Here is a 23551-nt window from a genome sequence, read left to right as displayed (position 1 = left end):
GAGATCCGAGATTTATGTCAAAGTTTTGAAAGAGCTTACAAGGAGCTTTGGGAATGAAATTGAATTTCAGTACGGCGTATCACCCTCAATCCAATGGTCAGTTTGAAAGGACCATTCAAACTTTGGAAGATATGCTAAAGGCCTATGTTCTGGATCTAGGAGGCAGTTGGGAATCGTATTTACCTTTGGTGGAATTTGCATATAATAACAGTTTTCAAGAAACTATTGGAATGACACTGTATGAAGCTCTCTATGGTAGAAGATACAGATAACCTGTTCATTGGGATGAAATTGAAGAGAAGAGAGTTTTGGAACCAGATATCATTGAAAGAATAGTTGAAGTCATTGATAAAATCCGTACTAGGATAAAGGCTGCTCAAGATGGACAAAAGAGCCATGCAAATACTAGGAAAAAAGATATGGAATTTGAAGTTGGAGAGAAAGTTTTTTTAAAGATGGCAGCAATAAAGGGTGTACTTAGGTTCGGCGAGAAAGGCAAACTATGGCCTCATTATATCGGGCCTTTTGAAATACATAACAAGGTCGAAAATGTGGTTTATCGATTAGCTTTGCCGCCTGAACTATCAACAGTTCAGAATGTGTTTCATATATGAATGATCAGAAAGTATATGCACGACCCCAATCACGTGGTAAATTATCAATCCTTGCGAGTATAAAAAGACTTATCTTATGAGGAATTATCGATTAAGGTATTGGATTGAAAGGTACATAAATTATGAAACAAGGAGATTCAACTAGTCAAAATGTAATGGAATAATCGTGGAGTAGAAGAAGCTACTTGGGAAAGAGAAGAAAAAGTTAAAGACAGATACCCGACACTCTTTGTCCAACCATAAGATAAATTTCAAGGACGAAATTTTATTTAAGGTGCAAGGGATGTAAAAGGCCCAAAAAAATGAAGTTAGGCTCATATTTTAATGTGACGATCTAGTATCACGAGCCTAGCCTATAGATGAACCTCATGCGCGACCCACAAAAGAAATGAAAGCTCAATACTAGTCCAATATACTTTAAAATGAATTTATTTACAATCTTTTGGTGGTTCAACACGCAACCCAGGTTCAGCCACTATACATATTTTTAAAAAATTATTTGATGAAGTTGGATGGAATAATTTAATGTTTTTCCCAAAGATTGAACCCAACAGTGAAAATTTATTTTATGTATAGTTAAAAAAATTTGATTTTCGTACATGTTAGTTTTTTAAAATGACAAATATATAGTATTATATACACACACATAACAACTACACGTTAAAAATAACTTTCGATTGAATGGTCAAACAATTAATCTGATTAGTTGGTACAAACAAGTCATTTAAATCCCAAAAATATACACACACATTATGCAACTTAAACTCTTGATTGATTAATTTCATTAGTCCTAATTAACATGAATATGCCTTTTTGAATTTTGTAAGTTATGTGTGTCTTTCGAGATTTTGTAGGTTACGTGTGGAAAAGAAAAAAATACTTTCATTTTTCAATTTGTTACAATTACTTGGAAGTGGATAGGGTGTTATAAATTAAACATGGTTAAAGCATTAACTTTTATAATAATTAATTTAAAGTTTTCCCATAAAACTCTTTTATTGGCATCTCATACATTTGTAATTAAGTGACAGAACCGAACGGCAATTGATTTACTTGGAGTACGTGAGAATTATAAACTTGATTATAAGAGTTTTTCTTTTAGAAGATAAAACTTTCATTTCTCGCAATTTGAAACAAGAAAAGAAAATTTCAAAAGTAAGAAAGACATAGGAGAGGAGCAAATTTCTTAAGCTTTGGGTGCTGTTGGGAAACAACATTCACCAACCAACTTTATCGATTCAAAAGCATCAAACGAAGGTAGATAGAGGTGCAAGTGTTATTTCGTTTTCAAATTTTGATTTTTCAATAAAATTTTGAACGAATTGGTACCTTCGGGTACGGTGCTTCGGCACTACTATAGGTTGAATGAAATAGTATCTCTGGGTATGGTGCCTCGGCACTACAACAATTTGAATGATCATTCTCTGGCTCTACGTGTTATAATAATGCTATAGAAATTGGATTTTACCAAAAATCTATCTACATGCAACGGTATGAATCTATAGTTTGAAATTTCTAATTTGAGAACGAATTACACCGATGATATCTATTGAGTTTCAAATTCATGGGTTAATTCCCTTCCTTCAGGTTGAATGGATTTCCTTGGGCGTGGATAATAGTAAAAGATGATGCGACATGCCACGAAGAAAGCCGGTGACTTGATATTCTAAATTTAATTATGAAATATTTGCGTTTGTTTTCTGTTAAATAGATTTCTATGGACGTCATATATGGAGATATTTCAAGAATATTTCTTTATGAATAAATTATGTTTAAAAGTAGATATGTATCAAGAAATCATTTTACAAATCACCGTTTACATAGGAAAAAAAGAAGCTTTAGAAATTTAAAGTTTGCTGTTTTCTTTAAAATGTCAGTTTCTGCCTTGACTTTAAAAATTCGTATATAAATTATTACTTGGAATTTTTAGGCAAAACCAGTGGTGTTGGATAGCCTCATAGGTTAGCTACTGAATGAATTTTGAATCATGTCAATCCGATGTTGGTAGAATTTTAATTGTCACATAAAGTAGACGGCACTAGGAAGTGCAGCTGATATTCAGCTTCTACCCTTAGTTTCCAAAATTCATAACTCGCTCGTTACTTGAATTTTTTGGACGAAACCAATTAGGTTTGATATCTCAGGCATTAGCTATTGAGTATAGTTGAAATCATGTCGATTCAATGTGTGTAGAATTTTATATGACCCTTAGGGTAAGCGGCGTTGGGTTACCTTCCATCCCGAGTCGCTGCGGAGTTTTGAAAGATAAAAGATCATGTCTCTAAATCAAGTAAACGAAGTAGGCAACGAACACAAAAGGATTAAGACCAAATATTGTTTGTTATACTTTATCTCTAAAGTCACCAAATCCTCAAGATCTCCTTGGATACAGCTAGATCTTCCAAAGATTGGCTTTTTGCCAAACAATGAAAATACAACATCTGCTTCAAATGCAATTTGCTTATTAGACTTTTAGTTATACACAATTGCTCCAACTTCAACCACAATGTTGCTGCCATTCTCCCTTAAAATGTCCCGAAAATTATTATTAGAAAAATGAAGATAGATATGTAAAAGTGCCTTTCAACCCTTCCGTTGTTTCTCCTCCATAAGTTGTGGATATTTTGTCAAATCTCAAGAATGCATCATCCAAATCCATCTGAGGGAGTACAACTCACATCTTCAATTGCCACAATGAGAATCTTGTATTGCAATCGAAGAGTGAAATTTCATACTTCATGACTGTCATCAATAACAAAGGCATTGAACAAATCATAACCAATAGCCCTGATACCACTTTTTGGGAAATAAAATGGATCTAGATAATGCATATGACAGGGGTATGAAGTATATAATCGTAAACAAACAACAAGATAGAATGCAAAGAATTAATTGATAGAAGAAATGAGTATTTTATTCAATTGACTAATATAGAGAAAACAAATACATTAATTATGAAGAATTTAAGTGTTGATAGTAGCGCCTAGGCGTATGCATGACGCTGCTTTGAAAAAAATAGGCAGTGGACAAACTGAAATATTGACAGTGGAAGCCAATGACCACTCGGTCCACACAACCCAGCCCAGCCCAGCCTCACCCCACTCCATCAATCTATCAGGATTCCTAGGTTGAAATTAGGGAAATTTTCGTATTTGCATGTGAAAAACAAACTATTACTAAAAATACTGAAATGCATAAACATATAACTTTCTTACTACAATTGGGATATATTATAAACAAAAATACTACCCTCATGACCTTCCAAATATTGAATTGTAACTGAAGACACAGATGCCGTTATCACGGCCAATAAAACGGACGGTTGCAAATTACATGGGTTTTCAAAAATTCAAACTGGGAGATACTGCAGAATATGAATCCCATTTACCATTGAACATTACTTCGTTACATATAACAAAAAAATCGTAGTGGGAATAGCCCGTAATCACCCAAGATTCTCGATCTGTGTTCAACCGATTCTTTGAAGGCTTCAATTTTCAGGGGTTTCTCCGAGCGATCAGGTAATACATGCGATTACCGGAATATTTTTAGGTTTATGTGTGATAATGAGATTGCACCCCTGAGGCGCCGAGCGTTGATAGCTGCCTGTAACACATATGCGCAGGTCATTCATTTGCAAGAAGTGTCCGAAACAAGCATCGAAACATTTCCTTTTGTGATGTGGTCAGCTTGCTATTCAGCTTCGATATAACCTTCTTCCTGAAGAACACATTCAAGCTTGCACCAAATCTGTTCTCGGGGGGAATGTAGAATGAAGATTCTACCTACATTTTCATTTAAAAAAAGTTTAATTGCAACAGGGCAAACAAAATGTAACGTGACACCTGCACTCAGCAGTGAATTAATCCATGTTGTGAAGATAGAACATGTTCATAATATAGCAAAACCTCATCAGTGCATAGCAATCAGTTTACGTATCACAACTTATGAAATGTATGCACAATATTAACGACTTGGGAAAATATCATTTATTAGAAGCAACAGCACGGAATGTGTGATGCTACATCGTTCATAGTACTGTAACTCACATGTTTTAAGAGCTACTTTGTGAACCAAACCTGGGAATATAAGCTTGCATGTAATCCTGAATCTTGGGTCTCACATATTTCTTAGCAAGATCTGGATAGTAAAAACTGTCAAACGATATCTTACAGACATGACATGAGGATACAAAATGTTGTGATCACATACAGCATAAAATAAGACGTGATATACAAAACATTTGTGAGTGCATGTTGTCGAAAATATGTGTACTGAGGAGCAACAGTTGTTTATCGCAACATTACGGGTAGGGGTGGACCCAGACGATTTGAGTTAGGGGGTCAAAAATAAAATTTATAGGGTATCTTCTAATAAAAAAAAAAGTTAAGGAGAAAAAAAAAAAAAAAAAAAAAGCTAAGCAAAATAATTTTTTTCCTCAAAATTTAGAGGGTCAATTGCCCCTATAAACCCCCCCCCCCCCAAGGTCCGCCCCTGATTACGGGTTGCATAATGTACATTTTTTTCCAAATCATTTCCAACTAGAAACAAAAGAATTGGTGATATTACACTCTAGGACTATTATTTCAATAACAGTGGCGCCTGATTTTTAAATGGCATGCATTGACTACATGGATGGTATATATACTTACACAAACAGACATTGTGTAGATACACATTGAAACACAGACACATAACTCAGGGAACAAAAACATTGCATATGACAACATAAAAATAGGGGAAATGAGTTGGGAAGGCTGCTTTCAGGTGGGTTTTGTTTAAAAGGCCTTTGACTAGAATTTTGAAAATAACATAAAATATAAATATGCAAATATTTAAAAAGACAATTATAACCTTCCATTATTTCTCCCCAAACGAAAGAAGAAAGAAGGGGGACCCTTTCATTTCCTTCTTTCTGCTTCACGGCCTTAGGGTTTTGTCTCAATCAGATACTAAAGCTTCAAATTTAAGCGGATCCCAAGTTCTCTCATGTATCTGATTATTTTCATATACGGTTTTTATGGTATTTCTCTTATAGCAATTGTTAATGTTACTTTGGATCTTACTATCTTATTTTTTGGAATCTTTTTTTAACATTTCTGAGATTAAGAAATCTTCTCTTTATTGTTTTTACTTTAATTAAACTTGCGCGGTGCTTGACTGCGCCAATATTGTGTTTTAGGGGTATAAGATATTTAAATTTAAGAATTGATTGGATTCTGGTGGAAAGCGAGAAAAAAAATTTGTGGGTTGGATGAGAGAAGATTAATCTCGTTGTAATGATTTTCAAATTTTATCTGACCACATATAAGGGAGATGGTTAAATAATGTTTCCGGTTTTCCCAACTGAGTCTTGAATTTCAATTTTAAATATAGGGATTAATTCTTGTGAATGGTGATCCTAAATAGTTTTTATAAAAATGAACTTTGTTTAGGAAGTTGTGTAACTATGGAAGGAATAGCATAGTGCATGATAACAAATGTGAATGTGGTGATTTCCCTTTTTCTTTTCTGAAATTTTACCTGAAAGGAATTTGGTTATTTTTGAAATTATGTCAAGAAATCATTTTAACCACTTTATTTTTTTGGTGAGCAAGTTAACAACTTAGACACTGTTTGATAGGCCAAAATTTTTTAGGGAAAGTGGAAAATCAATTCCAACTTTGAGCTTTAAGAGTGTTTGATACCTTTTTTTTTCCATGGAATTGCATTTTCTAACTTTTCTTGGGAATTGAAGTTTTCTTTGTTTTCCCGATTTACTGTAGCACCTTTTTTTTCTTTTTCTTTTTCTTTTTCTTTTTTTTTTTGTTTGCAGTGGAAACAAATTCTAAGATTTATTGTAAAAAAATATTTCCCTTTAATTTACGATTTTCATGTAAAACAAAATCAAACGAACACCCAAAAATAGATGATTTTCTTGAATTTTTTTTTTTTTGGTTTTTGCAACGGAAACAAATTTCATTCCCAATACCAGTAAATTCTATCCCTTTAATTGACAGTTTTTATGTAAAACAAAATCAAACGGACCCCAAAAGACACTTTAATTTAAACATTTTCCATGTGAAAAATTATACCAATCAAACACAATAATTTACAATTTACAGGAAAATAATTTCCCATCAATTCAATTCCTGGAATTCGTTTTCTTTCCACCCAAATTCCACCTTTGCAATCAAACGGACCCTTATATTTTGAAGATGTGGGAAAATCATCTAGGAAATTAATATGGTCCATTATTTTTGGGATACTTGTACCTGTGAATCATATGTCTTGGCGATCATTTTATTTATCCAGTTTGGAAAACAAATGACCTGTTAGACACTATGTTTAATACTTTTAGCTTCTAATGTGGTTTCTTTGTCATTTTTTACTGTAATTTTTTTTAATGGTTATTTAGTTTCCATCATTCTTTTGTTTCTTATTCTTGTTTGGGTTATTGGCTATTTTCGACATTTAACTCTTTTTCTTCAAGTCCAAAGCCATCTCTTTTCATTCTTCCAGAAAAGATCGAATAATTTGTAGAAAGTTTACCAAATGTTTAAAAGAAAAAATGACTTCTTTATGTTAGGTTTAAATGATTTAGAAAATGAAAATGCTGAATTTGTAAACAAATTACTATACTAAGGTGAGGCATTTAACTATAAAGCCACCGCATGCACAATTTATAATACATTGTACTTACAAGTTCTATAAAGCACATAAGCTAAGAACGCCTAATAAATGAATATCAAATAAAATATACTTTGTCGTTAGCAATGATAATACCTGCTATTAAATTTCATATTCAAAAAAAAATTCTACTACAAGAAAAACTAGAAGAACTAGGTAGCTTGTTTTAATATTTCTAGTTTTTATATTTGTTATTATGTGCTTTACTATCATCAGTTCTAATATTAGTACATATTTTATAATTTGCAGTGCTATGAAGAAGATTCTTCAAGTAGATGCTACGATTACGACGAGATGTAGATTGCAAATAGTGCGAGATGTGTATGAGAAGCTCGATACAAATTACAAAAACAAGCTTAGTGAAAGCTGCTTTGGATCTCTTCTTAGGTTGAAGGACATAAAGTTGGCTTCACAAGTTATACATCAGTTGTTATTGCGAAAGATAAGGACCAACAAAAAAGAAGTTTAGTTTAAGATAGGAGAGAAAAATGCAAAATTTGGGTTGGAAGAATTTATTTTAGTTACGGGCGTAAATACGGGTGATGATAACGACGTAGATAAGACCTTTGGGGAAGAGTGTCGGATCGTGAAAGAGTATTTTAAGAATAGTGGGGAGAAGATAACGAAGGGAGATGCTTACAATGCATTTGTAATTTGCAAGAAAAGAAAGAGCGATAAGTATAAGTTAGGATTGATCGTAATCTTGGCGTACGTCCTGTGGGCTATAGAGGAGAATACATACATCGATTTATGATGGCTAGACTTGGTGGATGATCTAGATAGGTTCGAGACGTATCCATGGGGAAAGTTTTCATTTGAATACACGATCAGTATATTCAAACGTGAGATGGGAGATAAATTGAAAAGTTCGGACGTCGGAGGCGAATCACGTTGCCGATATTCATTGCACGGCTTTCCCCTCGCTATAATGGTATGAACAAATAATACACTTGACTCATATTTTTTTTTAATATATATAAATTTGTGTTGTGAGATAATATAAATGTTTGTTTTGCAATAGATTTGGGCATTTGAAGCGATCCCAACTTTGGGAATGAAGTTTGGTATGAAATATCGAGATGTAATACCAAGAATGGTCACTTGAGAAATGCCTAAGGGGTTAACGTCTGCTGCCATTGAGAACATGTTGAATTCGAAGGAGGTAAAATTGTCTTTATTAAGTTTAATGGGAACAAATTGTGGAATTAGCTTCATGAATGACTAATGACTTGCACCTTTTAATATTTGCAGTTGGAGGTTAATTCCACATTGATTCCCACCGAAGCTGAACTCGAGGAGGCCTATTGGAAAGAGTTGAAACCAATCGTGGAAGAAGATGAGAGTGTTTCACATCATTCGGAAGGAGACGAGGCTGAGCAAGATGCCGAGCCATAGCATGCATACCACGAAGAGTCTCCTAGAGCAGCTCAACCACCACAGCGTGGTTTTGAGATTAACATAGAGGATTTATTGAGAATGGAAATTGAAAAACTTGAGGGAAGGCTACAAGCAGTTATATCGACTCAACTTGATCGGGTGGAGAAAAAGGTTGACAGGTTAGTTGAATTGGATGTGGCGGGTCGGTTCCATCCAGCAACTAGTACATTTGATGGTGCCACTAGTAGCACAGCTTATGTACCAGGAAATGAACCGAAGGATGGGTTGGAAAAGGAGGTTGGGTTTGATGATGTGACAGATGTGCATGCTACTGAAAGAAAGGTACATCTGCCTCAAGAGGATTCAAAGTTAGAGGAGGAGGAGGAGGTTAGAGGAAAAAATGTAGGAGGGAAGGAGTTGGAAACTGAGCCTGGATTTGATGATGTGAAAGATGTGCCTGCCGCTGAAACAAATGTAGAAGCGCGTGAGGAGGACCCAAAGTTAGAGGAGGAGGTTAGAGGCAAAAATGTAGGAAGGAAGGACTTGAAAAAGGAAGCTGGATCTGGGAATGATATAGATGAGCAAGAAAATGAAAAAATGATCAAGAAGAGTGTTGGAAAAGAAATAATATTAGAGGAGGAGCATCTCGACATGGAGAAAGGGATTGCTGATTTTGTGACGCCTGAAAAGCATGATGCAGATACAAATGAATCCATGCAAGGTATGTAAAAATGAATTCAAAGTTAAGTTTTACATCTTTATATCCAAATGAAACAAATTTTCCACTTCTAATTGTTGTTATTTGCAACATATAGGGGACGTTGTAGAAATCGATGAGGCGGGATCCGATCCATCGAAAGGACGAGGGTATCGTCAGAAGAGAAAAGCGCGCTTACTGTGTTCTCCGTACACTGACCTGACGAAGAGGAGAAAGTTGTCAGACATCAATGTATACGATCCTTATCGAGAAGTAGATCCCAGCAAGGTTGAGGCTTTTTGCAAATGGATGGAAACTACACCTTCGTTGTAAATTATTACATATAGTTGTAAGTACATGTAAAAGTAATGATAGTATTACCTAAATATAAATTCGTGTTGATTTTGTTGTATGTTCTATGATGTTCAAGCAAAAAGTTTGATGGATCTTTCAAAAGAGGATGGTTGGATTAATGACAGTGTAAGTAATCCAACTTTAATGATTTTACGATAATGTCACAAAAGAATTCAGTTTGAATTTATTAGTTTATTTTTGTAGATTATGAACGAGGCCCTATATCAGATACGAGAAAGGGCTTCCAGATTTCCCAATCTGTTTCGGCAAGACTATTGCATATTGGATACTTATTTCTATCAATTTGTTGTCAATGCATATGGCCAATTACAGTCAAGTAAAGAGCTCAAATGTAGTAAGAGTCTAATGAATTATGTGAGAGGGGCTACTCCGGAGCTCGGTAAACCTTGGAGGGACTGTAAATATTTGTATCTTTCTTGTTGGACCCGCGACCATTGGTTTGCAGTTCAAGTCGACATGGAGGAATGGGCCATTTTAATGTTTGATAGTCTGAAGGGTCACATTCGCCGGGCAGCGTTGGAAGCTTATCTTTTGCCTCTACAGGTGCTTATTACGTTGATAATAAAATCTCATGTCACCAGTGAAAGCAAATATAGTACGGAGAACTTCAAATTTGTGAACGTAAAAGATGTTCCCCAACAAGTGAACGGATAGGAATGACTAATTTCATAATTAGTAGTACCATATTATCTTGAGTGTTGAAAATTAATACAAAAATTTTACAACTTTTTTGTAGATCCGATTGTGGAATATTTGCTATCAAATTCATAGAATTTCTGCACGCAAATATGGATGTAAATACAATTCGACCGGATTACGTACCAGTATGGAGAAAGAAACTGGCTGTAGAGTGGTTGGCTTGGGATTTTGAGCCGTAGATTGTGCTTTGCTCGTATTTTTTTATATTTTTATAACATTATGTAGTCACTTGGTTGTTTTGGCTTTGGAGTAGTAGCTATTTTGGAGTTTGAATACAATTTCAATGTACATATCAAATCTTCTACACGTACATGTCATTTCGTAAAAATCCACAAAGTGGTGTTCTAAATTGTCACCAACTTGATAAATGTCCGGAGAAACCTGATTTACCTCGAACACATTTGACTCATTATACGTCATGCACATCTTTTTCTCTAATGCTGGCGTGAGTTGGGTCACACATTTTTCTGCTTCAACATGTCTTTCATAAAACCACCTTTGTAGTATCTCACGAATATATTCTAGTGAACCAACTATGGGAAGTTCTCGAGCACTCTTCAACAAACCATTTATAGATTCAGCATTATTTGTAGTCATGATATTGTAACGTATCCCGGTAAAATGCGCTCTAGCCCAACATTGAAAATCTTCTTCTAATAGGTACTCTTTGATGCCCTCCTTTTTACTGCATAGAGTTGCCATGTAGGACTCAAATTCGGTTACAGTATAAGCCTCTGACGCTGCCCTAAACAAAGTTGCAATATCACACCGTGGAAAATTTGTCTTCATGTTCTTTTGCAAGTGATATGTACAATTACCATGATGAGCAACTCGAAACACATTTCTAACTCCATTTTTTATGCACGTTGCATGGTCAGATATAATCACAAGGTCATCCGTATCATCTGTTATTAACCACAACTTCTAAAAGAACCAAGTCCAATATTCATCATTCTCCGAATCAACTACTTCCCATGCGAGTGGAAATATTTGAAAATTTGCATCCTGAGAAGTTGCTACGAGTAGAGTACCTTTCATTCTCGATGTCAAGAATGCACCATCTACAGAAATTACCTTTCGCATTGAGTTTACGAACCCATGTATACTTGGTCCCAATGCCATAAAAAGGTACTTGAAGCGCCGATCATCATTAGTATGAATGAATGTCAGTGTACCAGGATTTTGCATCTCCAAAACATGACAATATGCTAGCAATTTTGCATAACTCTCACGGGGTTTCCCATGTATCAATCCACAAGCAAAATTTTTAGCCATGTACGCTTTAGTATAGCTTACAGTTATGCCGAACTCTCGACGAATGTCATTAATAATGTCCCTTAGTCTGTAAACTCGATTGACATCTTCATACTTAGGAGCGATGTGGTTTCCAATAATCATATATTAAGCATGCCTATGATCTCTGTGACGAACACTCATGGAGCAAGAATGATGACCATTGTACTTTTGAACTTCGAAAATGGGACTTTCTACGATTTTGGTTGCCCGTAAGCGCCACTTGCAATTTTCATCGATACAAACAATTGTATTAGTGCTCTTATTTGACTTCTTAACTTTGTACTCAAACTGGCACTTCATAGCTAGCAGCTGTAATTTTGATATTAGGTCATATTTCGATGGAAACAACTGGTTGACTCGCACATCTGATCGTTCCGAAATTTTTACTGATGTCTCATAACAGAGCGAACTTACACTTTCAGATACAATTTGAGTACATTCAACATCATTACCATTCACTATATCCCTACTGCAAGGTTTATGCGTGTGTAACTCAAAATTATTGTCATCTGCCACAGGAGAATTAACTTCGTCATCTACCCTTCGGGGACTATCTTCACTTACGTCAAAACCATTACAATCTACAAATATTCCACCACCATTGTCATCATTACCATCATTGTCTGCCCGATCTTGTTCCTCCTCGTTGTTCATATTTCCAATTTGTTCTCCACCATCTATTACTAATAAACATCCTTCATCACCAAAATCTTCCTGATTCTCAACAACTTCATTTAAAATACTTACACAAAGAAAAGTTTCTGTATATGCAGATATAAACCACTTTACGTTGTTGTCACAATCAATTATGATTGGTGCAGCTGGAGCTTTAGACATTATCAGGACAAGAGCTGAAATCTCCATTTTGTATAGACTCGTATCGATATTCAGTGCCTCCTTAACTTTATCATATGTAAGAAATTGTTTTTGCAACAAGAATAGGTATTGTTTTCCCTTTGCCATTTTCAGAATACTTCCATTTCCATCCACCTTCAACTGTCTGCTCATAATCAATTGGATAACAAACCGATATCCATACCATGTCCATGGTGTCCATAACCTGTAACTCAACATATAAATTTCATCAAATTTCAAACATCATATAGTATTGATAATGATATGTATGTTGTCATGGATTTCAGAAAACGATATCTATGTCGTTCACAATTTCATAAAACGATATGAATGTCATTCCATACTGAAAAAATCAAATACACGTTTCACGTGAAAACAATGTGAAAAAAGCCAATCATCCTTCCCCACTTTAAATTTCACTTCAATTAATGCTAAGGAATACAAATAAGGGGTAATGAGAATAAGATTGGGAAGTAACCCATTTAAAGATCCAATCAAATCATAAAATAAATTCAAAATCATTATTGAAAAATGAACACCGCAAACACATATACAACAACACGAACGGATGATTCAAAACAATGGAGAAAGAAAGTGGCTCAAATATCGAAAATTTACCATACCCTCTCTTCTTCTCCAAATGCCCAATAAAAATATAGCAAGACTTTATTATTCACTTCAACCAAATGAATGTTCAAGGGAATGAGAATGTAGATTTTGTGATTTTATTAAGTAGAGAAGAAGATGATGATAAGAAAATCAGCATGGAGGCATCTACAGTGGTTGAGTCGTTCATAGAGGAGGGAGGGAAGGAGATTAGGGTTGAAAGGAAATTGAAATGAAAATAAGGGCAATATCATCATTTCACATACAAGGATATTTTAGTCTTTTACAAATTCTATTTTCCATATTTAATAACTTTAGGCCTTTCAACTAAAAGTCTTAGTTCTTGGTCTTTTTGAACAAATGTTTAGTTTGACCAAGCCTTTTAAATGAATCCCCCATAAAAATATAACTGGACAAAAGAATTGGTGAAAGCAACTTGGCCCTGAATATTTTCAGATCCCATACACAACCGGCGAGAAGTAGCAGCTGCAAATGAAGAATCAACTGCAATATTCTTCTTCTTGTGAGTACCCAAAGACAATCGGGAAATCGATGATGTCATCTTCCGAATCAAGAGTATATAGAAGGGTTTATGAATGGAAGAACTAATTGATAATGAAGTTGGAATGGTGAAATTACAGGTTCGGTATTGTGGTTTATATAGCAAATTTTTTTTCGTGGGGCTGATAATAATGCAGTGGGCAAATAGCGATTTTGGACGGATTATATGGTGGAAGCAGATCTTGAGATACGAAAAAAAAATTTCTAGAGCTGATTTAACGATTTTGTGGTTGCGATTTGGGGAAGAAAACAAAGGTTTTGATTTTTTTGGATTTTCTTGCATTATGTACTAGGAAGATGACACAAGATCTGGAAGGGTACGTTAGTTGGGGCGGGTAGGGTACTGGAGCGTAAAATGGAGCGGATTTCTTGCACATAAATTAGGCCCATACATTTTATATACGTAAATAAAGATATTTCCCAAATTCCAAATATACTAGACCAATTTGCAGTATTTTTGGAGAAAAATGAACTGAAATGTAAAAATAGAATTACTTTCAAATAAGAAGTGTGTGGTGACATTTCCTCTTAAATCCATCCACGTCCATATTATTAATCCAATCCACCTCCATATTATTAGCCCCAATAAAAATAGACCAACTCCAATTAAACCCAAGTATCTTCTTTCATCCCTGTCTCCCAGACGAGTCCCCCTCTTCCTTCTTCTCCTTCACGATTTTAGGGTTCCATCAGAAGACAGCCCGGAGATTTATTTTGGACGAAAGATCGCCTGCGCTAACCTGCTATTTCTTTACACACATCTTCCATCTCCAGCCAATAAGGTAAATCTTCAATTTTTCTTAGGATTTCTTGCCGACTCCAATTGAAATTGGAAGAATCTGACACGTATTTCGTACCGGTACCCGTGTCGTGTCGTGTCATGTCGTGTCGACACTAGTACTCCGACTGAAATGAATAGTCCAAGCATCACAGGTTACACGTAAATCAAAGACTTTTTCTTCTTTTTCAACCACTCATTTTAAAAATAAAAAAAATAAACACTATTCCACCCATTTTCATTTTCACAAAATGGGGGCCAAACGGGAGCTAATATGCATCAAAAAGTATGAAAGTAATTTGATTATATTTTCTACTAGTTATGCTACTCAGGAGCTCTGAAAAATCGATAGAGAAGAAGGAAAGTAAAGAACAAGAATTACTCATGAAAGGGCCATGAACTTTCCCATTATAAAGGTTGTTAGCAATATTTCTGTGTATCTCTTCTGTTGCAGAATATTCATCCGGTGATGAAGTGCCACAAATTGATGGACTAGGAGCCAATGGTTGGGATAGTGGACTAATGTCTGATGTTCTCCTGCAATTATCTAGTCTATGTAGTGCTAAATTCATCAGCAAATGAGGTAGCTACCCATTGGAAGGAGCAATTCGGTACAGATCAGCAGTCTCCTAGGACATGGCTTTAAAGGTAATTTTCTTGTAGGCAGTTGTTAGAAGCACCATGTTCATTTGCTTTTCGTTAATATGCTATGTGGTGTTTTCAAAATGGTTGACAGGTAGCAAAGAGTCTGAAGTTTCCCTTGTCAAAATATTTGTATAGTAGATAATCTGATGTGATCCAAGGGGGGGTAGAAATTTTGAGAAATTGATGAAGTCAACGAGCCAAAGTTCAAGATTGAAGTTGGGATCAGGAGCCAAAAAGATTTGGAACAACTTGGTTGAACAACTGAAAAAAACGGAGGCAAAACATGAAGTTGTGCAACCTTCCTAGCCATGCGGCTGCATAGAAGGGGTTCGAGCCTAATGGAGCAGCATCCGGTAGAACCATGCGATCGCACCAGTTTTGCCCATGCGATCGCACCACGGTTTTTCGAGATAGAATTTTTCCATATTCGCAAGATCTTCTATTTTATCTAGGATTCTATTCTCTTTGGTAATTTCCATATTTTAGGAGATTTAGTACATTTTTAAATTATTTCCTAGTATTTAATTCCTTTTAAAATTAGGTTTTATATTTCTAGTATAAATAGGAACTTTAATTCATTATTGTACAAGACTTATCATATGTTGAATTAATAAAATTCTTCTTGAAGCTTTGCTTCAAATTTATCTTGTTCATTAAATTGAATGGGGCAACTTATCAAGACTAATCATCTTGTGGCGTTCAAAACATCAGGTTGAATCATTGAATTGTGTAATCAAGGGGTCTTTCGCGTCATCGTTATCGTTGGGTTTTTTGGTTCATCTTTTATTGTTTCAAATCCACAATTCGGGTGTAATTTCAAGACTTTGTGATCAAGAGGTCGTTCGTTTAATATACCTTTGGTTGTTGGTTCAACATTTAGGGATTATATCCTAAACCTTGGTCATATTTGGGCATTCTTGGGATCCGATTCAATATCCTTTGGGTTCGATTGTAACCTTACTGATTGGGTTCACATTATTTGGTATCAAAGCTTAAGGCACCAAGATCAAGGTTATATCCCTTTTTTTAATTTTTGTTGAGTCAGTTGTTACTTTTTTCCTTATTGTTTTTCGTGTTCTTTCGATCAGTCAATTTTGTTGAGTCTTTGATCCGTTTAAATCCTGTTAAAATTTCAAAAGTTGTTTTTGGGCTGATTTGGTATTTAAACCAACTTCTGTTTGTTTTGCCGGATTTGTAATTGGATTTTCTATCCAGTGAGTCAAAAAAAAAGTTGAAAATTTTTTTTTACTGTTCACCGTACGATACTATTCATCCATACAGTTAGGGCTGGGCAAATCTCCCTAACAGAACCCAATGGTTCTTGTCAAATTAAATACCCAAACGGGTATCTGAATTGAGAACCGATGGGTACAGTTAGGTTCTCGATTCTAGACCAAGAACTAAAGAACCGAATAAGAACCGAATCTTTCTATTTTTTTTATATTGAGTAAATTAAATTATTTTAATTTTAATTTTTTCTAAACAAATTAACAATTTCTAAATCCAAATTTTGGCCCACTAATTTGTTTCGTTTTTAATTTTTTAATTTTTGGCCCAATTACCCAGTTTATTGTTTCATTTCTTAGCTCAACACAATCCAATCCACTAAATAACCTTAAACACCTATACTAAAGTGCAAAACGTTGTCTTGGCTCTCATAGCCACGCTAACATTCCAAAACCTATACAATCGTCGGTCGACGTTGTGACCTCCGTCGACCGAAGCTTTGACCGTAGCGATCATTTGAACAAGTTAGTCTACTAGTCTCTAACATTCCAAAACCATTGAATGTATCATTAGTTGTATTTATATAATGTTGTTATAAATGTTAAAAAATTTAATTATAGTACAGAACTGAAGGGAACCAAATCGAACCGAATCGAACCGAACTGAACCAAACCCGAACGGTTCCATAATTATATTCGGACCCGACGGTTCCATCTATTAGATACCCGAAAATTTTGGTTCGGTTTGGTTCTCTTTAGAACCGAACCGAACCGACCCGTGCCCACCCCTACGTACGATACTGTTAAAAAAATTTGAGTAAAAAAAGTGTCAAAAAAAAGAAGTCAAAAAAATGTCAAATTCATACAACATGTCGAAAAAGATGATGAAGAGGTTTGAAAGGATGTTTGAGAACATGGGGAATAAGTTAGACGAGGTTGACATGAAACTGAAAAATATTCATGGGGATCAATGTGATGAAATGTCTAATGTGCGAAAGCGGGATAGTTGGGAGCGTAGGATTGAAATTCGTAACGCATATGATGATGGTGGTGGCATTGATGTTGATTTTCGAGGAATGAAAAATAGAGGCGATAGGCTTGGAGAATGTGATAGAAATTATGTTGGGTATGGAGTTGGAAAGAATATGGGAAATAGCAAATTATCACTTCCACAATTTAAGGGTAGGAAAGATCCCGAGGCATACATGGCATGGAAGGAAAATGTAGAATTAATGTTTGGATGCTATAATTATTCCAAGGAGAAAGAGTTGAAGTTAGGAGTTGGCTCATTCGTGGATTATACTTTAATTTGGTGGGATAAGTTGAAAACATCTAGACGAAGGTATGGTGAGAGGCCGATTGAGAAGTGGGATGAGTTGAGGACAATTATGAGGAGACGTTATGCACCTAATTATTATTATAGGAGTGATCGACATGAGCGGGAATTTAGGGAGATTTCCATGAGGTCTTATAGGAGTGATTGACGTGATCGACGAAGCATGTGCGTAGTACATCAAGTGAGTTGGCGAGTTGGGAATTCAAATTAGAATCATCAGGGCTTTGTGACAAGGTTAAATCACCAATCAATCACATGAAAGTGCAAAGGAGAGAAAATATTGAGGTGGTTAGTTGTGAGAGAAAGGAAGAAGAGCCATGAGAAAGTGAAAAGAAAGTCGAGAGACTAGAATGGAATTGGAGTTACAAGATGAGAAGGAGGAAGAGTCTTCGGAGATAAAAGAAGTATTGGAAGTAAGCTTAAATGAACAGGAGTGTGAAGTTGAGGGGTGATGGAGAAAACTAACATTTCCCTCCCTATTTTAGCTAATTCTATTTTGCATGTCAACGAAGATTCGATTCCAAAAATTAATGCAATTGGAATCCTTCACAAGACGAGTATTAAGCATCAATTGGTGGATAACATTCAGCAACATCTTTCTTTGGAGATATCTTATTTGCCAGAAATTGATTTTGTTATCCTTGAGGAGACGAAGGAATTTCAAAAGCAATGGAAGGAATTTATTTGCCAAGAGCTCATATGCAAGGGGTTGAATGAAGACATTGATCTGAAGGGAAAAATGAAGCCATTTGAAGTGTCATTACTACAATTGCCTAGGCCGAATAAATCAAGGAACATGCATTGTGATCTATCAGCTGAAATTATTCTTGGATGATCATATACTTGCAAGAAGAAGCCAAGGCAAGTACACTTTGATCTATGTCTAGGAGTTTGGATTTACATATGCAAGAGATGGATTCGGGTTCAAAGGAGGTCTAAGTTTCATCCTCGAGGTGACGGACCATGTCACGTGCTTAAGTTGATTGGGGACAAGGGTTATATTCTGGGCAATAAGGGTTCAGATTCGAGGTCGAATCCTTTCAAAAAGAGAGGGGGTGGGTAGAAATTTTGAGAAATTGATGAAGTCAACGAGCCAAAGTTCAAGATTGAAGTTGGGATTAGGAGCCGAAAAGATTTAGAATGAGTTGGTTGAACAACTGAAAAAAAAGGAGGCAAAACATGTTCGCACAGCTTCCCAGCCATGTAGCCGCACAAAAGGGGTCCGAGCCTAATGGAGCAGCATCCGGCAGAACCATGCGACCTTACCAGTTTTGCCCATGCGGTCGCACCACTGTTTTCCCAGATAGAATTTTTCCATATTCGCGAGATCTTCTATTTTATCTAGGATTCTATTCTCTTTGGTAATTTCCATAATTTAGGAGATTTAGTACGTTTTTAAATTATTTCCTAGTATTTCATTCCTTTTAAAATTAGGTTTTATATTTCTAGTATAAATAGGAACTTTAATTCATAATTGGCAATGGACATACGTCCGCAAGAGCGAGGTGGCTATATTTTTATTTTATTTTATTATATTATATTATATATTTATGTATATGTATATATATATATATATATCTGTACAAGATTTTAGGGAAAATCCAAAAACACCCTTGTATAGGGATGTAAATTTGGCTCGTCGGTTCTGGCGGCCCGTGGCCCAACTTGAGAAAAGCTTGGGCCATAGGTTACGAAGAACTCTCCAAATTACCATATCTGAAAAACCAATTGAATTAGTGATTCAGATTCCTCTTCTGCAGTAAAGCAAAAATGATGGAAGAAGACCATTTGGACAATTTCTTGGAACTCATTTTAATCACAGCCAAATGAAATTCCCAAATTAATTTCTATGCACAAGCTATGTTTAAAATCATTAACAAATCCGATAGAGAGAGAGGATAATATTGTGTTTCGCTTAATCCTCAGGGATATGAATGTTTAACAATTGAAAAAGGATATGCCTATTCTGATATTACAAGTCACTTCATTGCAAAACAAGTTCCAGAACTCAAATCCCCACCGCCTCAAATACAAGCACATACATACAAGCACTTGAGCAAATGATCAAAGAACCAAGTAAAGATCTCTTATTCCGAAGCTTTATTGGAAACAATGCCATAATATACTTATCATGAAAGGTACATGATCCTGATAAATTGATCTCATCAAACCAGGAGGGATAAAGTTGTGGACAAATTGGTTTGAAAAGAAAGAGGAGTAACCTTCAATTTAGGTGCTACAGGGTCGATAATAAGGTCACCCTAGTATGCATAAAGCCGTGTTTTTTATGGATGCTCAATACAAGTAGTTAACAGCCAACGAAATTCCCGAATTAATTTTCCATGCACATCACATCTTCATGTTCAACTTCTGTAGAACTCATTATAGATTCCTCTTGACACCTCATGAAAAACGAACAATAATATAATCTTAACACATTAAATGAAATTAGTCCAACTGAGTAAAACTTCAAAATCTCAGTTTCAAGAGAACAAACCTTGAAGCCTTGAGCCAACATCAGCAGCCAGAGATTTTGCAGTCCCTGCAACATCATCCAAAGAAGCACCAACCAAGGGATGGAAACAAATGTGGTCCACAACACCAAGCCTAGGATGAGTCCCAATGTGCATTTCAAGGTCAATGGATTCAAAAGCAGCTTTCACCATTTCAAGAACGACACTCTTGAGGGTACAACATGGAACCAATTTGGACACAAGGGTGTACCCAACTCTATTATAAGTTTCGTCTTCAAATTTGTTGACAATTGGAGCCTCTGGAAAAAGCTTGGCTGCCCTTTCAATTGACTCCAATGCAGCCCTATTTCGGCTTTCAGATATGTACACCTTGCAACATGCCAGCATTTGCTTTAACATTTTGCTTGTATACGACTTTAATTCATATCCTATCGAAAAAAAGGAGGATACATCAATAATTGACGCCACTGAGATTTCATGGCTATCAAAAATTTCAGTCAGGAAAATAATAAAATTCAAAGGAATACCCAATATTTGTATAAGGGAATAATGTGAAATCAAAACAGAAATTTAACTTCTTGTGAGAAACTGTAAAGCCATATACATTGAATGACACAAAGAAACAGATAAAAAATGAGTTTATCTGATTTGCTCGAGCCGAATGCATTGGGAAATTACTTGGAGCAGACAAGGAGGCCTCATTCGGTCGACGTGTGCTTGTTCTTGTGGTTTTAGTGGTACTTGATTGATCTGATTGAGATTTCAATTCTAGAATACCTTGACAAGGGACCCCCCCTTTTTTTTTAACCTGTGCATATATTTTTGGAAATCTGCAGGTACGATTTTTGGTAGCCTCATTGGCGCCGTCTGTGGGAAACTCTACCAAAAGCCATGGTTAATACGCGATCAGGTCTTCCTCCTGCAAGCTCATCCGCTCCCATCCCTCATCCTGCCGAAGATCAACCGGCTCCTCATGAAGAATCCTCGGGAGTGCCCATACCTCCGCCAGTAGTCATTACAATCGAAGCCTTTGAAGAGTTGCGTCAGCAGGTGGCCATGCTCACGCAACTGTTAAGTCAAAGAAATTCACATCCGTCGCCAGCACATGTGGAGCATGGCGGTTTTATGGCCGATGCTCAAGCAAGACCACCAAACCTAGCAAATGGCGGAGTTAGAACCTCGGGTATTCATAATATGGCCTCGGGCTCGAGATCGGTCGCCATGGATTCCGGTGAAATTGCCCGAATCATTCAAGAAGGAATTACAGCTGGCCTGCAACGTAATGCTCGGGGGCAACAGGCTTCATCCCTAACACTCCATTCACGCCAGAGATATTGACATATCCCTTGCCTGACAGATTCAAATATCCTCGCATTAAAGAGTATGATGGGACGACCGACCCCATCAACCATCTCAATGTATACACTGATGTCATGAACTTACAAGTTGCACCGGATCAGGTTATGTGCAAAGCCTTTCCACAAACGCTGACTAATGCTGCTAGGGATTGGTTCTTGACATTGGAGCCCAACTCCATAGCCTCATTCTCAGATTTGGCTGATAAGTTCTCAGCCTTCTTTGCAAGTAGCAAGCGAATCAGGAAGATCGCGGCCTCTCTCATGCAACTTCGCCAGGGACCAACCGAAACCCTGCGAGGATTTATGACAAGGTTCAACAAGGAAAGGCTTCAAATACTCGACCTCCACATCACAGCAGCTGTCTCCGTCCTCACTTACGCAGTAAGATGTGAAGCTTTCAAGATGTCTTTATCAAAGACCCCGCCGCAGATAGTGATCGAGCTCCTCACTCGAGCTGAAAAATACATTAATATGGACGAAACACTAAATCCAAGGAGACCTAATCCTTTCCATGAAAAGACCGAGAACAAAAGGAAACATGATCCCATTTCCCGACATGAGTTTCCCCGGGATAAGCGCAGGAACGAGGCACCATCAGCACCTCTTACTCGGTTGAACACCTCTAAGGCAAACATTTTGATGGAGGTTAAGGATATGAAAGAATTAAAGTGGCCTTCAAGGATGAAGTCACCCCCTGACACAAGAGATAGGAGCAAGTATTGCGAATTTCACCGGGATCATGGACATACTACAAAGGATTGTCATGCTTTACAGCAAGAAATTGAAGGCCTTATCAAAAGAAGATTTTTAAAGAATTACATTGGTCATGATAAACGGCCAAGGAATGACCGTGACAATCGAAAAGAGCCTGGGGCTGGAAGCAGTGCTAACCCACTGCTGGAACCATTAATATTATCGTCGGGGGTATAGAGTTCGACGGAGACACAAGTAGTGGGCGAAAGCAGTATGCCCGCCAATATGCTCATACCCCAAGAGAATCCGTGATGAAGTTAGAGACATCACTTTTGGCACAAGAGATTTGGAAGGGATATCATAACCTCATGACGATGCCTTGGTCGTTTCTGCGGCTGTGGCTAACTTCGAAGTAAGGAGGATTCTGGTTGATAATGGGAGTGTTGCGAACATATTGTCGCAGGAGGCTTTCACCAAAATGGGAATCTCTCCCAAATAGCTCAAAGTAGTAAAAACCCACCTACAAGGATTTGGTGTGGAATCATTATCCCTGAAGGCATCGTCGAGCTCCCGCTTACATTAGGAGCTTGTAGTACACAAGTAACGGAGATCACACCATTCCAAGTGGTTAACACCCTAATGGTCTACAACATCATTCTGGGAAGACCCCTACTGAATAAGATCCAGGCTATTATGTCAACTTTCCACCTCGCCATGAAGTTCCCCACAGGTCATGGCATCGGAGTAGTTCGAGGAGACCAAACGGTGGCTAGACAGTGCTATGTTACAAGCATCCGAGGCATGAGTGCTGATGTCATGCAACTCATAGAGCTCGAGCTCGAGCTCGAGCCAAGGGATAGATTGGCCCCCGTTGAGGAATTGGAAGTGGTCGAGGTCGACCATGGAAAAGCCATTACTATTGGTCGGGATATGAAGGCCAACCTCCGGGAGGAGGTCATCAGTTGTCTGTCCCGCAACATTGATGTTTTTGCATGGAAGGTGGGGGATATGCCAGGGATAGACCCAGAAGTAGCTGTCCATAAACTTAATATCAGCCCAGGGGCCAAACCTGTTAAGCAAAGGAAGAGACAGTTTGCGCCGGAAAGACTTGTGGTCATTCAGGAAGAAGTCGGCAAATTGTTGGGAGCGGGGTTCATAAAGGAAGTCCAATACCCCGATTGGCTCGCTAATGTTGTTCTGGTGAAAAAGCCCAGCGGTAAGTGGAGGGTCTGCATTGACTTCACAGATCTGAATAAGGCATGCTCGAAGGAAAGCTACCCGCTACCTAGGAT

At 36.8% G+C, this 23551-nt stretch overlaps 2 protein-coding genes across 3 annotated transcripts; one reads left to right on the top strand and one right to left on the bottom strand.

The window, feature by feature from the left end:
• Positions 1–3862: 3862 nt before the first annotated feature.
• LOC111407844 (formimidoyltransferase-cyclodeaminase-like) lies at positions 3863–20618 on the bottom strand. Of its 2 annotated transcripts, none has more exons than XM_023037530.1 (2): positions 20232–20618; positions 3863–4399 (listed from the first exon to the last, which is right to left on the bottom strand). In XM_023037530.1, exons 1-2 carry the CDS (start codon positions 20605–20607, stop codon positions 4308–4310), a joined length of 468 nt encoding a protein of 155 aa, XP_022893298.1. In that variant the 5' UTR covers positions 20608–20618; the 3' UTR covers positions 3863–4307. The 2 variants fall into 2 exon arrangements, with proteins under 2 accessions (XP_022893298.1, XP_022893299.1); XM_023037531.1 differs by lacking the exon at positions 3863–4399 and adding an exon at positions 19707–20136.
• Positions 20619–21099: 481 nt separating this feature from the next.
• On the top strand, positions 21100–22496 carry LOC111408537. Its single transcript, XM_023038284.1, has 2 exons — positions 21100–21391; positions 21508–22496. Exons 1-2 carry the CDS (start codon positions 21100–21102, stop codon positions 22494–22496), a joined length of 1281 nt encoding a protein of 426 aa, XP_022894052.1.
• Positions 22497–23551: the final 1055 nt, after the last annotated feature.

The sequence above is a fragment of the Olea europaea genome, chromosome 13 (assembly GCF_002742605.1).
Source record: "Olea europaea var. sylvestris chromosome 13, O_europaea_v1, whole genome shotgun sequence".
In the NCBI taxonomy this organism is placed as follows: Eukaryota; Viridiplantae; Streptophyta; class Magnoliopsida; order Lamiales; family Oleaceae; genus Olea; species Olea europaea.
Note: the sequence above shows the minus strand (reverse complement) of the source record. Positions and strands in the feature narration are given on the sequence as shown.

Coding starts and splice junctions, on each gene's coding strand:
- LOC111408537 (XM_023038284.1), top strand. CDS start 21,100: ATGGTTAATACGCGATCAGGTCTTCCTCCTGCAAGCTCATCCGCTCCC. Junction 21,392..21,507: donor TGGCGGAGTTAGAACCTCGG/GTATTCATAATA, acceptor CGGGGGCAACAG/GCTTCATCCCTAACACTCCA.
- LOC111407844 (XM_023037530.1), bottom strand. CDS start 20,607: ATGTTAAAGCAAATGCTGGCATGTTGCAAGGTGTACATATCTGAAAGC. Junction 4,400..20,231: donor TGTTGGCTCAAGGCTTCAAG/GTTTGTTCTCTT, acceptor ATGAAAATGTAG/GTAGAATCTTCATTCTACAT.